The 16,903-nt window shown below is 36.6% G+C and overlaps 2 protein-coding genes and 1 long non-coding RNA gene across 3 annotated transcripts; 1 reads left to right on the top strand and 2 right to left on the bottom strand.

Annotated features, from left to right (window-relative positions):
* Positions 1-2,624: 2,624 nt before the first annotated feature.
* Positions 2,625-5,636, bottom strand: LOC124840748 (G-type lectin S-receptor-like serine/threonine-protein kinase At2g19130). Its single transcript, XM_047316863.2, has one exon. It carries the CDS (start codon positions 5,489-5,491, stop codon positions 3,011-3,013), a length of 2,481 nt encoding a protein of 826 aa, XP_047172819.2. The 5' UTR covers positions 5,492-5,636; the 3' UTR covers positions 2,625-3,010.
* Positions 5,637-7,786: 2,150 nt separating this feature from the next.
* LOC148193120 (uncharacterized) lies at positions 7,787-11,079 on the top strand. The gene is made up of 2 exons (XR_015782008.1): positions 7,787-9,312; positions 10,938-11,079. It is a non-coding gene; the product is annotated as an uncharacterized LOC148193120 (long non-coding RNA).
* Positions 11,080-12,158: 1,079 nt separating this feature from the next.
* LOC148193119 (uncharacterized) lies at positions 12,159-13,083 on the bottom strand. Its single transcript, XM_088099360.1, has 2 exons — positions 12,711-13,083; positions 12,159-12,667 (listed from the first exon to the last, which is right to left on the bottom strand). The coding sequence occupies exons 1-2, from the start codon at positions 13,081-13,083 to the stop codon at positions 12,159-12,161; spliced, it is 882 nt and encodes a 293-aa protein (XP_087955486.1).
* Between the last annotated feature and the right edge of the window lie 3,820 nt (positions 13,084-16,903).

The raw sequence follows: 16,903 nt of genomic DNA, 5'->3' as shown, positions 1-16,903 counted from the left end.
ATCGAATAAAATAAGAAATAAACATGAAATTATATATATATATATATATATAAAAGATATATTTCTTACTATATATATATAATATATAAGATATATTTCTTGGTAAGAGATTTTTTAGAGTCACATTAAAAATAAATTTGTGAAAACTTAATTAAAGCGATAATATCTAGTAAAAATACGTGGATACATGTATATTGAATCTATGCAATATCATTTTTACAATCGAAATATAAAAAAATTTAGGATGGGAAATGTAAAAAAAAAATTATGATTTTTACTTCAATAATTTTTTTGGTTCCTCGGTAACTTTGAATTTTGTATATTATTTTCGTTTAGGTTTTAGATAAAATTTTACTTTTGTTTTGTTGTATCATTTATTGATGTCCGCTAAAGCATAACATTTGGCACGAAAATAATTAAGTAGGACCTATGCATTTAACCTTTTTGTCTCCAAATAAATTTTACATCTTGTCTTTACCCTGTAGCAGTTTCTTTTTCTATTTTGATCTTCTACATAAATTTTATTTATATTTAAAAAAAATTATTTATTAAATTTAGTAGTATTTGCAATTTTTTATTGTAAATTAAAAATTAAATAATTTGGAAATCAAAACTTATCCGAATGAATCTAATGAAATGCACAGTTTGCACTAGTTCAGTTCCAAAAAACTGGAATTATTCCAGCTTGAGCCTGCGTTTGATGAGTAAAGACAAAAAGTGAACCAATCCATTTTAATTCATTCAAATTATTTCAGTGATAAAACAAGGCCATTAATTCCTCATAACCATAATCTTTTTACTAAAACAAGAAAATATAGGTAAATTAAGATTACTATATTAAGATTACTATTATATTTATAATTGAAATTATAATTAATAATTAAAACTTAATTAATTGATAAGTGTTCACAATTTAAACTATAATATTATTATAATAATAGAAAATTAATATATTAAATACTTTTTTTTAATACGATTCATGAAATCATGACTGGCTGAAAAATCAACATAGAAAACATGCCCTACTTTATGATTAAGACAAATTATTGAACAGATCTTTAGTTTAGTGAAAAGCGCATAAAGAAAGTAGATTCATGAAGGCAACCAAACTCAGAATTGGTAGAAATTTAATCTAACAAAAGACACTTGAAATGCTTGTTGCTAAGATTTCTTCAAGCATGGGTTTGGCAATTTTATTTTAGCAACATTGTAAGCAATCATATTCCGCTTTAGATTTCTGCCCAAGGTTTCGTGTCTTGAATAATTCTCAATAAACTATTGCATCGTGTCAAAATAGATGTTAGAAAGATGGAGAAAAGTTTGGTTTTGGTAAAACATAATTAGTTTGTTGATCTTTTGAGGGAAAGAAAAGAAAAAACGAAAAGGAGAAAAGAAAGTGGGTGGCAATTGCAATCAGTAGAGTTTGTATCTTATGAAAAGGAGAAGATAAAGGAAAAGGCAGGTAAAGGTAAAGCAATGTGGAGGCATGCATGCTTTATACAAGATCCATATAATAATAATAATAATAATATAATATACTACTACTACTAACATAATTAAGATGTATAAAAATGTGGTCTTACTGGTACTATAGTGGAGTGTACTATATTGGATGTTGAAAATTCCTTTTTAATGTTTCTTACAAAGGACAACACCAAGTTGAAGTGAGTACAGCTAGTATGTTGAAATATTGTTTGAAATTGAAATGTGATGATGTTGGTTGTTTTGATGATTTTAGTTGATGCGATGAATTAGACTATTTTGAGTGATTGAGATTTATTATTAAATTATGATTTATGGGATATTTGATTTGTTTTGTGAAATTTATGTAAAATATCATGAGTTAATTGGTTCTAATTGAGATAGAATTTTGAAATAAATGTAACTACTTTAAAAGTGATAAAAGCATTCAAATAGACCAAAAGTTATAAACTGATACATGAGTCTTTTTGAAAATACAATCAAATGTCTATTTTATTTGAAATTGTTGATGAATTGTAACACAAGCATGAGAGATGATAAACTTATATGTTTTACTGTGATGAATGTGGTTGGCTTTTATATATATATATATATATATATATATATGTATATATATATATATGTATATATATATATATATATGTATATATATATATGTATGTATATATATATATATATGTATATATATATATATATATGTATATATATATATATATATATATGTATATATGTATATATATATATATATATATATATGTATATATATATATAATTATGCTTATATCTCTTCCTTTGGTGAATAAACTTTATACAAAAACAATTTCACATGATAAAATTCCAATAATTATCCACAAGTAGCAGGACTAAAGCAACTTTCATTGTCAGAGTAATCCAAATCTTAATAAACCTGCAAATTCAATATTTATTTTGTTCCAGATGTTAAGAAAACCGGCATCCTAAGTAACAACAAGTAATGTTTATCAGAGAACAAATATTATTGTTTTGCTGCTTTTCTTTTATAATAGGCTTTTGTAAAGTCTCAATCACTTTCTAGGAAAGTGTATCTTTCAACAAGCTTGAATAATGAAGAGGACACTTGTCCAGTTCTAAACATAAAAGTCTAAAACATTTGGAAGAGTTCGTAGTCTGTAAAAGTAAAATATATCTGAAAATAATAATATCCTTATTGTGGAAAAGTAAAACAAAATCTGCGACTACTATATTACAAAAGTGTTCCAGAGAATCTCGCACATTTATTAATTTATTACTTAATGCACCTAACTTACATGCACCATGTTTCTGCCACAATTCAACTCTAATGATCCCCCAAGCCCCAACTGCCTCATACAAATAAAAACAGGAATAGCTATATCAGACTCAGATGACACTATTTTGGTTGAACACAAGCATCTTGGCAGAAATCCTTCTTTGGCAAAACCATAACATTAGAATTAAATGCTTCAAAATCAAAGTATGGCTTCACCTATTGTTCTTGAATGACTAAGAGAAAGCATGTCCTCTAATTTTGTCATGAGGACTGAGAATTATTGGATGAGGTATTGCTCTTGGCTTGAGAGGAGGTACTCTTTACCTGTGAACTCTGGGTGGAGCTGGAGTCAGTGAAGAAAACTATGTTCTCATGGTTGTCAACAAAGGCTTGAAGGGTCCTTGGAATTGGAGGCAAAGTCACATCCAAGAACCCTTCAAGGATTTGAACCACCTGACCCATGGAAGGTCTATGAGATTCATCATCTTGGACACACCATGAAGCAATTTTTATGACTCTAGTGACCTCTTCAATGTCAGCATTTCCCTCCAACCTAGGGTCCAACAAGCTAAGCACATTCCCTTCTTGGTGGACAGTGTTTGCAGCAAAAGTAGGGAAGAATCTCACTTCACCATCTTTCGATGCCTCAGAGTTCCTCCTACCTGACACAAACTCGAAAAGCATCATTCCATAGCTGTAGACATCAGCTTTGGCAGTGATAGCCACACCTGATATCCACTCTGGGGCAAGATAACCTCTTGTCCCTCTCATGGTAGTGAGGACCCTGCTGAAGTCCCTTCCAACCAGCTTTGCAAGGCCAAAGTCTGCCACCTTTGGAACAAAATCAGCATCAAGGAGAATGTTTTCTGGCTTCACATCACAGTGTATGATGCAGTCTCTACACTTCTCGTGAAGGTAAGTCAACCCTCTTGCTGTTCCAAGAGCAATTTGGTACCTCAGTTTCCAATCCAACACCTTTGAGCTATCTTCCTGAAACATTTTCGAATCCAAGGAACCATTTGGCATGTAATCATAAACCAGAAGTTTTTTAGTACCTTCGGAACAGAACCCGCGAAGCCTTACAAGATTCACATGTTGGACTGTCCCAATTGTGCTCACTTCTGTTCTGAACTGCTTCTCACCTTGGCTAATGCTTTCAAGCTTCTTCACTGCAATGACACTAGAATCAGACAATGTTCCTTTGAAGACAGAGCCAAAACCCCCTCCTCCCAGTTTCTCTGAGAAATTCTTCGTGGCATTTTGCAAATCCCTATACCCAAATGCCACCAATGAGCCCTCCACAGATGTTCCTGTCCCAACATGTCTCTTTCTGCGCCGCAGAATCACAAACACCAAAACAACTAGAAGAACCACCACACCACCAACAGCTCCAGCAACAGCACCAATGAGTGTCCCTTTATTGCTTTTAGAATCATGAAACTCAGACGCTGCAAGTTTGAGAAACAAAGTCTGCCCACTGCTGTCATCTTGAGTAAGCTGTTGCAGGTTCAAGAGATCACCATACCAAATTGAACAACCATTATTGTCATAAGCATATGCAGTACAAGAACAGTTACTCAAGCATGTTGCTTGACATTCCCCAACATTCTCGGCTCCTATGGATTGTGAATGATTAGGCAATTTCATGTTGAGAATTGAAAGGAACCTGTCACTGTCCTTGTTAGAGGAGTTTGGTGAGGCACATTGCAACTCCGACTTTCTCACACACCCCCCTGAGTAATCCGTAAGATTCCAATCAGCTTGTGACTTTGGCTCGTACCCAGTCAAACAACTACAATATGGCATGGAGTTCTCAGTGCAGGTCCCAAATCCACCACAGAAGGCATACACCTCACACTGTTGCCGAGGCTGAGACCAGAACAAATTCCACTGCTGAGCATTCTCCAGCCACGTCAGTTGCTTAATCTGACCCGAGACATCCATAAAAAAGCGAGATATAATAGACTCGTTATACAAGGAGTAGGTGAAGTAGCTCTCGTTCTCGTTGGACACAAAGGTGAAATTGTAGATGTAGTTTAGTCTCATCTCAGGAACCAAGCTGAAAATTTGTCCATTCCAAGAACCACTTGACCAATACTGCTCAGTTTTATTCCAACGAATCAAATACGAATTGCTTCCTTCAGGGTCTAGTTCAAGAGAGAACATTCCCGTTGCAGGATCTTCAACATTCTTCCATGAAGTCAGATACTGTGGCTTCTTTGTTACGTTGTTCAAACTTATCTTGCCACCGGGAAGCCACGTGTCTGTGGGGTGATCAAAACTCTGCCACATAGCATCAGTTGCCGATGCATTAGCCCTATCACTTAATATAAGATTCCCAGAATCTAGAAGCACGGCTACCACAGAACCTGAGCTAGGAGAACTCAAATTCGTTGACCAAACTATATTTTGGGACTGGTCTAAGACCACTAAATTACCATCCAATATTGTTAATTTAGCAGAATTCTTATCAGAAACTGGGTCGTCTCTATTTGCGACCCAAACATAAGTCTTTTGAGATATCTTTCTGTACCACATGCCTATATAGTATTTAGAGTTGTTACCTGTGGTGATGAAACCCAATTCAAAGGTTCCGTTTTGGGAGACAAGAGTTTGATCCCCAGAGAGAGATTGATTTGCTGAGATGGTGGTCAAAGCTGCGAGTGAAGTACAGGTGTGGAAAGAGAAGAAGCATGTGATGAGGAGAGAAAGCCATAACAACGGTGGTTTCTTGTTCAACATGTTGTCAGCGGTTTAATGGTTCCACCGTGCAATTTGCAGAGAAATTTGCAGAGAAGGTAATGAAGGTAGATATTATGTGCTTGGTGGGGTTGTGTGTGAGAAGAAGAAACGTGGAACGGGTCCAATCAATGACCTGGTCGTGTCTGAACGAACAAAGTTAATAGCTTCTCTTCTGTTTTGTCCTGTTACAAGCAAAGTCAACAAATGCTTCTGGAATTCACTGTTCAAACTTTTTGATCTGAAAATTAATGGAGGGTTATAGCACATGTTCTGCCGTGAATTTTGTAGCCATCATTACGAACGTGACCTTCTTAGCTAAGGTATAAAATCAAGTACTATGATAGAGATAAAAATGAGAGTGGTTTGAAATATATACAACAAAAAGTTTTTCATTTTTCTTATTTGTTAATAAGAATGACAATAACTCTAAAATTATTTTTATTTAGAAAATTGAAAACATTTTTATTAGAAAGTCATTCCTAAAATTCATTTTATAAGAAATATAATTTAGATTTATAATATAAAATATTATAGATTGTTCTGGTGATCTATGTTTGGTCTATCAAATGTTATTATGAAATTATTGTCATAAATATCTAGTCAAAGAAGAGATATTATAAAATAGTATAGGCAAGTAGAATAGTACTTTCATCCCATGGAAGTCCTATTTTTTAACCCAATTTTGGTTAACACACACTATCTACCGTTGACCGTCCGTAAATACGCATATATTAAAAATAGTTTATTTTCTTTGTCATTAGTATGAATTTGTTGTGACGACAAAGACGCCACTGAAGTTGGAAATTATCCACCGTAAGTTATATTTTGTTCAAAAGTTTGTCTTAAATTTAGGTCAATTGAATAATTTTATTTAAGGCCAATTGAGTTTAAGTTGATATTTAAAATGGCATCAGAAACTGTACTTTCCTAGTAATTACTTATTTAATAAATTTGTTTTTTTATATTGATTAATAGAAATAATTTATGAAAAAAACTAAACAATAATAAGACAGCAATCCAGTTCTTATAAAGCATAGAGCATTGATATCATTCGAACTTAAAATTCTTAAAATATTCAGAATATAAAATTTATTTTTATATAATTTTAAAATTTTTATTTCTATTATGTAATATACTTAAACTCCTAATATATATATATATATATATATATATATATATATATATATATATATATATATATATATATATATATATTACAATTTTACTTAAGAGATGAGGAAGAGTGTCTTAGGAAATAAGAAACGGAGGTGAATTTTGGTCATTTGCAAAGGGGCCACAAAAACAGCTACAAGTCATCCAATAAGTTGAAAAGTCAAATGAAATACATTTACATATATTCATTTATTTATTTGTGGTGTGTGCATCATATTATCCCACTTCATATCATTGATTTAATACTTTATTTAAATTCTTCCTTCTTGACAAATCTTATTATATTCTTGTTTTTGCTTTTTCCTGGTTTCTTAGTTGACATTTTAGACTTTTACATGCCATGCTAATCGTAAGCATGACACGCACATTACGAAACTTCCAATTTCCAAACCTTATATTAGGTAAACAGTGAGAACATCATTAACATTTTCATACCTATGTTTATATTTTTTACCTATATTTTTGCTTTAATAGTTTTTCTTTGTGTATTGAGTCTAACAGACAGCAAGGAAAAAAGAAAAAGAATTTTCATAATATTTTCAAAATGAATCAAAGTTGATACACACAAAATAATGAGACAATGAAAATAAATAACCCTTAAGATGAGAAAGGAAAAAAAGGAAGATCAGAATACAACGGTCAAAATATAACCTAATATTTTGTGAAATCTTTTTACTCTTTCTTTCTAATTTCTGTCCGTTTTTCATATGGACATCAAATTATTTTTTCCTCAGACGCAGGAATCGAGTGATTATATTGAAGACATGGAGTTTGGCCTGCCGTGTTGGTTTTCTTCTTAGGTCTATGCAGTTTCAATTTTAAAAGTCATGAAAATGCATATCAGAACGGTCGTTGTTGTCCACTGAATTAACAATGGGTCTAAGGTTTTCTCCTTCTTTGGAGAATGACCCCTGACAAGAAGTTGATATTCAATATACAGAATTGATTACTTAGTCAAAGAAAAGAAAACCTTATTCCGGTCATAGTTAATTTTATTAATATATTAGTAAGTATCTAGATTTTTTTTACGTGGAGAAAATGTTCAAAGATTAATAAGCTCACTTGACGTCTCATTTAATTTAATGTAGAGGGAACTGAAAAGTAAGAAACAGTAAAGAAAAAGTGACAACTCACTTGCATACTACAAAAATATTTAATTTTAGAAGAGGTTTTTCCATATTTTGGTCGGTTAGTTAATGAAACCGCCGGTAATCCCTTAATTTTATTGTTCTCCAATATTATTGTTCCCTCCCCTTCCGCACCTTATTTCCTTCTAATTCCCCGTGCCCTAACTCTCTCCCTCCCTCCCTGCTGCCTTCATTAAAATTTTTCCCAAATCCCATCCCCGCACCACAATCTTCCCTGCTTCGTGTTCGCGGAGCATCTCTTTCCACTGCATTCATCAAATTTTCCCCCAAACCCTTTCCCCGCACCACAATCTTCCCCTGCTTCGTGTTCATGGAGTGTCTTCCCTTGCTTGGGCTGAGCGTCAAAGTTGAGGTGGCAAGGTTGAGGCGGCGAGGTCGAGGAGGCGAGGCGTCGAGGACTCTGCTGAAGGCGATTTTTATCACTTCCGTCTCCAACCCTTGAAACTCAAATCCTCCTTGGTATGTTCATGTTATCTCTTCAATATGTTCTTTTGGTATGCAGTATAAGGTTTGAACCTATAAGTTTGTGTAAAATACTTCAATCCAACCACTAGGTCAAACTAGTGGGCCTCACTTCACGATCTAAGGGAACAGGAGGAGTGCGAAGTGTGGAAGATGGCGGATTGTTTCGTCGTGGCTAAGGAGAAATGTGCTGGCTTCTCCAGGGAGAATTGGTTCCCTTTAGGGATGCGAGGATTAGGGTTGCGAAAGGGGTTTTGAGTTCTAAGGGTGTTGGGAAGCTGATTGGTTGGGGATCGGTGCCTGTGAGTGAGAGGAACATGTGGTTGATGAATCAAATGGGTCTGATTGGTGATGATTTGGGAAAAAAAGTTTCTATCAGAGCATTCTAGCAAGGTTCATCAACAGATACCAATATACGGTGAAGTTGAGAAACGATATATTCATGATCCACTACTTTCTCAGGTAAACAATAGGTTCTGGGTGAAGCTAGCTAAGATTTCCATGATATAGATTACTGCAAGAAAATATTTGGTATGGGAAATGTATTTAACCCTGAAATTTGGCAGCTACTTCGTTCAGCAAGTCAGACTTGCAACTTCTAGCACCATTATTGGAAGCTTTGCCTGATTCACTCTCTCCTGGTTTACGTGACATTCTCAGATTGACAGAAGGTTTGTGTATCTTTCTCTGAAGTGAAGGCTAAGCTTTAGCATCAATCCAGCTCCATAGCTGAACACTGTGTTACTGTGGAGGTTTTTTTTTTTATTTGCCGTTGGGTCAATTTAGCTTAAGACATAACTGGATCACATGAAAATGATGCCTTCATCTCCCAATGAAGAACAACTTGACGTAGAAAATTCCAAGTTGGACGAAGACAAAGAAAGAACTCCAAGAAGTGCGAGAGTAATAGAAGTCCACAATCAGGCGTTATTGTCTAGACTTGCATATTGTTTTTCCTCCTGTGGCATGATATTGGTTAACAAGTTTGTACTTTCCAGCTATGATTTCAATGTTGGGATATATTTGATGTTGTACCAGGTATTTGTTTTTGTGTCCTTGGAATCATTTCCCCCTTGCTCCTTTGTTTTTTAGGTTTCTGGTTTTTTCATATATATGTTTGTGGATTACTAGTTCATCACAACTCATTTGGCTCCACCTTTAGCATTTTTTGTTCTTAGAGGAAGAACCTAAACAAGTTCCCAAATGCCATACATATATATGGAAATCATCATTTTAATTGGAATAGATGTTTGTGGATGTAGTGTTCTTGATCTTCATTGAGCAATCTTATCAATATAAATCCACTATTTGACATAACACAATTCATTTTGGTTATGAAAACAGGATACTAAAATAAAACATGTTGCTCACTTTGAAACAGTTCATTTTCTTGTAAGTTGAAAGTAAATACTCACATGAACAAGATTCTTAGAATCTTTCAGCTGTGTCTGTTAATTTAAACTGCTACTTGTTCCTGTGCATTGATTTGGTCTGCATAGTGATGCCTAATCTTTGACTTGGTTCATGTTTAGGGGAAGTAATTTCTGAAAAATATGTTCTAGAATATGGCACTGATAGTTTGAAGTTGCATGTTGGGGCTGTTCAATATTATAAGTGTGAATAAATTCAATATAGAGTATGCAATGTTTGCTAGGATTGAAGCTTGTAGGATGAGTGGAGTAGAAATGATATTACACTCTTAACTTTCGGGTTTATTGTTGTAACTTTGTTGAGAATTGGATTGAAGTACTTGCGTGCAAGAATTTGTTCTGATGCTGTTGACAATAATGTATCTAAGCCACATAATCTGGAAGTTTAGCTTTACTTAAGAATGCAACTACCATGTTTACTTTTTGTTTGAAAGAAGTTATCAATTACAAAATATCAGTAGTTCCTGAAAAAAGAAATATTGGTGCTCCTGAAAAACATATTGGTAGAGAAACATTTTCATGTGGGGTCTACTAAGCTTTCTATTCATTTCCATCTAAATTGGTTAGTATAATTGGCTAATGAAATTGAAAGCAAAAATGTCTATAGCCGAGAAATAAAAAAATGGACCATATAAATGACTACACTGCTAAACTTAGGGTGGTGCTCAAGAGACAAATGAAGGATAATATCATTGATTCAGGTTACAGTCTTATTCTAAATATATATTACATTTACCTAATTTTTAAAATTGATCAAATTTATTATAATTTTATCCTGCTTAAAAAGTTAAAGTTAAAATTAGTTTTCTAATTTGTTTTTTTATCAAATCCTCTAAGATTTATTATTCGTTTTGTTTAAACTTTCTTATAGTGAACTTTTTTTACTGGACTAAAATAAAATAATTTACGGACTACATGAAAAATATAGTAATCATAAATATTTTTTAATTTGTTCTAAATAGATAAGCCTTTAAGTTTTCTTATGAAAACACTTTTTCAATATTTTTAGAAAGAGTTTGGTGGCTTTCTAAAGAAGTGTTTTATTAGAGTATTATATTTGTTTGTAAAATAAGTGTTTAAGATTAATCAAAAGGAGTGTTATAGAATTCTGTTGTGTAATTTATCACATATCAAAAGGAGTGTTATAGAAAACTATAGGGTTATGTGTATATAGATATATATCTTAATTTGATTTGTTTCAATCTTACATCTTTATATTTCTTTTTATGACAGCTGAATTCATTACAATATAGAAGGATAAATTTTGAAGAATTCTGCGCAGTTGTGTTAAGTGTGCATCAACTTGAAGTTCTTGATCGTTCTATGAACTTTATGTATCAAATTCAACATGGTTAAAGAATATCTTTTTCAGTCATATTTTTAGTATTTTAATTTAGTATTGAATATCTTTCTTTTTAATTTTTATACATGAACAATTAAATATATGAATTATATTAATATATTGAACAATGTAGTTTATTTTATATATAAAATTCAGTTTTAGTACATATTATTTCATTTTTTGCGTGGTTATTAAAATTAATTTGATCATAATTCTATTTTATCACAATCAAAAACTAAAAAAAAATATGCATACATTTCCGGCGGTTTTTCCAAAATCCCTGCAAATACCGGTGGTTTCTGAGGAACCCCCGTTAATATCGGCGGTTTTTCAAAAACCTCTGTTAATACCGGCTGTTTTCAAAAACCCTTGCTAATGCCGACGGTTTTTCAAAAACTCCCGCTAATACCGATGGTTTTTCCAAAACCCTCGGTAATACTGACGGTTTTTGAAAAACCGCAGGTAATTATTTAGCGGCGTACTAAATTGTTTCCTCATACACCACATTCCAATAACGTACTAAATTGTTTCCTAGTTCATCCATGATCATCCATGATACGATCATGGCCCTTTCCACATGGTCACTTATTGTTATATGAACCTGTTGAGGAACACTATAGCTAGATGGGCCAGCAAATACATCACTTTTTAAGGGAATGTCCTCAGTCCTATTGACCTTCCTGATGAAAGAAATTTTTTTGCCTCCATGGCAAGCCACAACCACATTGACAAGGATCAAAACCAATGTTGCAGCCATTGCTGCAAAATAAGAGAAACATTTTGCACCCAACATATGATGAGGATGTCTTTTTTGCCAGATTTCTGTCACATTTTCCTTGAGTGAGAATACAATTTGCTCCTTCTCCAATGGTTTTAAAGCAAAGTTTTTCCCTTTCATTTTCACCTTGAACATATCTTGACCAGCTGCATCTTTAATCAAACAATTTTTGTCTTCAAAATAACTTTAAATCCTCTTTCAATCAATTGACCAACACTTAACAAATTTCGGTCAATTTCTGGAACGAAAAGAACATCTGGAATAAATTTTATGCCTGCACAGCTTGTAACTACAATTGTCCCCTTTCCTTTGACTGAGATATAATCACCATTGCCTATTCTGGCGTTGGTGACATCATGTGGTTAGTACAACCACTATCAATTAACCAAGATTCACTTGAAGCATTGGTTGAAAAACAAGTTGCAACAAAAAGTTGATCTTCCTCCTCTTCATTTGCAATTTGAGCATCTGCTTCCTGCTGCTGATTTTGGTTCTTGCATATGACAGCGGTGCATTTAGTGTTAGGCCTTCTCCAACACTTGAATAGAGGATGACCCATCTTGTTGCAATGCTTGCAAGGAGGATACTTTCCCTTGGAGCTTCCTGCTTTGCTTTCATTTCTGACAACACCTTCTCTATTTGGTTGTTGGTTCCTTTTTTTGTTTTTCCAATTGTCTTCATGTTTAGCAGGCAAGGCTTCCTCAACAAAGCCTTCTTCTCTCATAGCCCTTCGTTGTTCTTGTGCCTGCAAGGAATTCAGCAACTCTGCCAAGGTGATCTTGGAAAAATCCTTAGTGTTTTCTATGGTGGTTATGGTAGCTTTAAATCTTTCAGGTACTGTAACTAGAATTTTTTTCAACAATACGAGAGTCCTTAAATTCATAACCAAGCAATCTTACTTTGTTTGCTATGTTCAAAAGCTTTTCAGAGTACTCCTTGATAGTTTCATATTCCTTCATCTTCTGCAATTCAAAGTCTCTAATGAGATTCAACACCTTCATGCCTTTAATTCGATCATATTCATCATATTCTTCTTTGAGATAATCCCATGTGGCTTTGGCTGACTTTGGAGACATAATTCGAGTGAAAATGGTTGGTGAGACTACAACAAAGAGGCACGCCTTTGCCTTAGCTTTTTTGGTTTTTCCGTCCTTTTGATTCTTGATTTGAGCCATCGTTGGATTGCCAGGTAGCACAGGAATTTCATAATCCTCTTCAATTGCCTCCCATAAATTTAGAGCTTCTTGGTAAGCTTCCATTCGTACCGCCCAAATTTGATAATTTTCACCATCAAAGACTGATGGTGCTATTGTTGAAAATTTTGAATCTCCATCCATGCTTTCTGATTTTTCTCTCACAAGTCCCTCAAGAAAACAGCTCTTGATACCAATTGTTAGCTTTTAGAATAAAAGCAGTAGCACGCTTGAAGCTAAAATGCTTCTGTATTATTGATTGTAAAATAATGAGAAATTGTTCCAATATTTAAAACTTAAAAAGTAACTACCCACTAACATTTTTATCCTAATTCTAATCCACTACTCTAACCCATAATTAAAAAATTAACTATATCCTAAAAATAAGGAACAAACTTTGACTCAATTAAAATTAAAAATAAAATATGCCAAAAGCATTTTCTTAACCAGAGCCACCGATGACATGTCGATTGTCATCAGAAACCACACTAGCGACGCTACTACGGTTACCTCCTCCTTCATCATCCCCATTCATCACTTGGAAGAACGTTCATCCCAACCCACAATCGCCGCTTCACCCTTCGTCGAGCCACATCGTCACAACCTTGACCGGGAGTCACCATCGTAGTCGATGTTGTCCCTTTCTCCATTGCGTGAGCCCAAATCCACAACTCAACAACCTCTCTGCTGAGGTTTGAAACCTTCGCCCCTGTTCGTCTCTGCATCGTCGTCGAAAATCACTCAAACTCGAACTACTCGCCCTTAATTCTCCTTCTCGAATCATGTCCTATCATTGTTGGTTGTTGATTTTCATGGATTTATCTACGATTGTGTGTGATTGGAACGGAGATGGAGATGGAGATAGAGATAGAGATTGGTTGAGTTTGGAAGATGGAAGAAAGAATGGTGTGGTGGAGAGCAATTAAATTATTGTAGAGAATAAGGGAAAACAGTAAAAAGTAATTATTATTGATTTCTCCAAAATGATGAAGCTTATGTGTATGAGACAAAAGGTTCATAGTTACATCCTTCTTAAAATAACTGAATCTGATATAATATCCGCATTCCACTTGATTCATGAAAAAGCTAATATAATAATGATAAAAAATGGTTTTGAAAAGTTTAGTACTTCTATACCATACAATTCAGGCCGAACTATCACCCATGCCTATCTACCATCCGGCAAACCACCTAGGTCGACCTACCACCTGACCAACCACCCAAGCCGACCATCCAAACCGACCAACCACCAGGCCGACCGACCATCTAGGATCGACCATTACAAACAATAATAGTTCATTAAAGCCCTTAATGAAGATTAAGGAATGATTGGACCGTCATTAGGCCGACGAAAGGTAAAAGTCCATTATAACCAGTATAAATAAGAGTCCCAGGTATGATTTTTGGACCACGCTGCACATTATGCACATCACATGCATCACTTGCTGTGATAGTAGTTCGGTCACTTTACTAACTTGAGTTTCGGAGTGCCTTTAACAGGTACCCACCCATTCGGCTTGGACAAGGAGGAGGGAGAACAGACAACTTGGAGTGCAAGGACAACTAGGAAGCCCGTCCGCCTGCTTGGAGCAAAGCGCGCTCGGTCTTAGCAAGAACGAGCAATGTCCGTCCGCTTGAAGCAAAGCCCGCCCAGTCTTCAACCTGAAGCGCTTCGAACAGAGTTCGTCCGTCCGGTCTTCAACGTTCATCCAGTCTTAAGTAACCCCAGGAGTGTTTTAGCAGGGGACCTTCAAACCCTACCGGAAAATTTTGGCTCCCACCGTGGGGCCGAACGGGTATTCCCATTGCAACCACAAGGAACCAGTGAGTGGTGCTGAGGACATCGAGTGTTCATACTCATTCGTTCGGCCTCAGCCAGTCGGCCTTAAGCTCTTGGCCAGTCAGTCTCAACCTCTCGGCCAGTCGGCCTCAACCTCTCGGTCTGTCGGCCTCAACCTCTCGGTCAGTCAGCGACTTCAATCTCTCGGCCATACAGCCTCAACCTCTCGGCCAGTCGGCCTCAACCTCTCGGTCATTCGGCCTCAACCTCTCAGTCAGTCGACCTCAACCTCTCGGCTAGTCGGCCTCAACCTCTCGGTCAGTCGGCGACCTCAATCTCTCGATCATACGACCTCAATCTCTCGGCCAGTCGGCCTCAACCTCTCGGCCATTCGGCCTCAAGCTCTTAGCCAAATTTGGGCTCAACTATTTGGCTATTCGATCTCCAAGGTAAGTCTTCGACCTCAACCATTCGGTCATTCGGCCTCAGGTACTTAGCCAAATTTGGCATCCAACATCCAGCCCTTCGGCCTCAACTACTCGGTCATTCGGCCTCAACCATTTGGCCTCAACTACTCGGCCAGTCGGCCTCAACCTCTCGGTCATTCGGCCTCAACCTCTCAGCTAGTCGGCCTCAACCTCTTACTGAAATGTGGGCTCAGCAAATCGGCCATTCGGCCTCTAAGGTAAGTCACTCGCCCTCAATTGCTCGGTCGACCATGGCCTCACAGGTACTTAGCCAAAAATCCGTAATCAGATATTCGGCCCTTCGGCCTCAACTGCTTGGCCGACTATGGCCTCACAGGAACAGAAGCCAAAGTTTGCCTCAAGCTTCCAGCCTTAGCACCTCGGGCGATGAACGACAAGTTTATTATAGAACCACTACTACCTGATTCCAAATAAAATCCAAGTTGGGGAACGACACATTCAGCAGATGAACCAGCGTCACCACTCGACACAACTCGACCTCCAAAGGCCTCAATTGTTCGGTCATTTTTTGGCCTCAACTTGGCCTCCTCAGCCTCAACCTCTCGTCCTCCAAAGGCCTCATCGAAAATCGGCGACCGTGGATCTTCAACAAAGATACCCCGACCGGCCTCAACGACAATGGGCGACCGCGGATCTTCACAACTTGTTACTTAAAGTAAGGATCAGTAGATTATCCAACTCGGTCGACGAATGCACGACTCAGTTTTGTCTTCCATCCACTCAACAAGAAGAGAGGACTTAGAGACGAAAGCAAAACAAAGAACCCGTCCTTTTCAGGAAGGTCATCTACAAAACCCCTTCACATCATTAACATCATGCTCGGGTTTGGGGGGGCTAATGTACCGTACGATCCAGGCCGACCTACCACCCAGACTAACCTACCACCCGACCGACCACCCAGGCCGACCTGCCACCCGGCCGACCATCCAGGCTGACCAACCACCAGGCCGACCACTCAAGTCGACCGACCATCCAAGACCGACCAACCACCCAGGCCGACCAACCACCCAGGCCGACCAACCATCGGTCCGACCATTACAAACGATAATAGCTCATTAAAGCCCCTAATGAAGATTAAGGCGTGATTGGGCCATCATTAGGTCGGCGAAAGGTAAAAGCCCATTACAACCAGTATAAATAAGAGTTCCAGGTATAATTTTTGGACCACGCTACACATTATGCACATCACATGCATCACTTGCTGTGATAGTCGTGCGGTCACTTTACTGACTTGAGCGTTGGAGTGTCTTTAACAGGTACCTCGCCCATTCGGCTTGGAGAAGGAGGAGGGTGAACGAACAACTTGGAGTGCGAGGATGACTAGGGAGTCCGTCCGCCCGGTTAGAGGAAAGCCCGTCCGGTCTTAGCGAGAACGAGCAACGTCCGTCCGCTTGGAACAAATCTCGCCCAGTCTTCAACCTGAAGCGCTTCGAACAGAGTTCGTACGTCCGGTCTTCAATGTCCATCCAGTCTTAAGTACAACCGGGAGTGTTTAGCAGGGACCTCCAAACCCTACCGGAACAACTTCTATTCATTATATCTGGTTTTCATAAGTTAATATGGATTGAATGTTTAAAAAACCAATTTCCTAGTTTGATCAATTTTTTGTTTAATCTGA

This window comes from Vigna umbellata, chromosome 9 (genome assembly GCF_029865625.1).
Source record: "Vigna umbellata cultivar VRB3 chromosome 9, Vumbellata_1.0, whole genome shotgun sequence".
NCBI classification, from domain to species: Eukaryota; Viridiplantae; Streptophyta; class Magnoliopsida; order Fabales; family Fabaceae; genus Vigna; species Vigna umbellata.
The sequence above is the reverse complement of the archived record's forward strand: the minus strand, read 5'-3'. Positions and strand labels throughout refer to the sequence as shown.

Excerpts from the sequence above, each read along its gene's own strand:
- LOC124840748 (XM_047316863.2), bottom strand. The coding sequence starts at position 5,491 with ATGTTGAACAAGAAACCACCGTTGTTATGGCTTTCTCTCCTCATCACA.
- LOC148193119 (XM_088099360.1), bottom strand. The coding sequence starts at position 13,083 with ATGGAAGCTTACCAAGAAGCTCTAAATTTATGGGAGGCAATTGAAGAG. Across the intron at positions 12,668-12,710 it reads AAACAAAGTAAGATTGCTTG|TTACAGTACCTGAAAGATTT; the intron begins GTTATGAATTTA and ends AAAAAATTCTAG.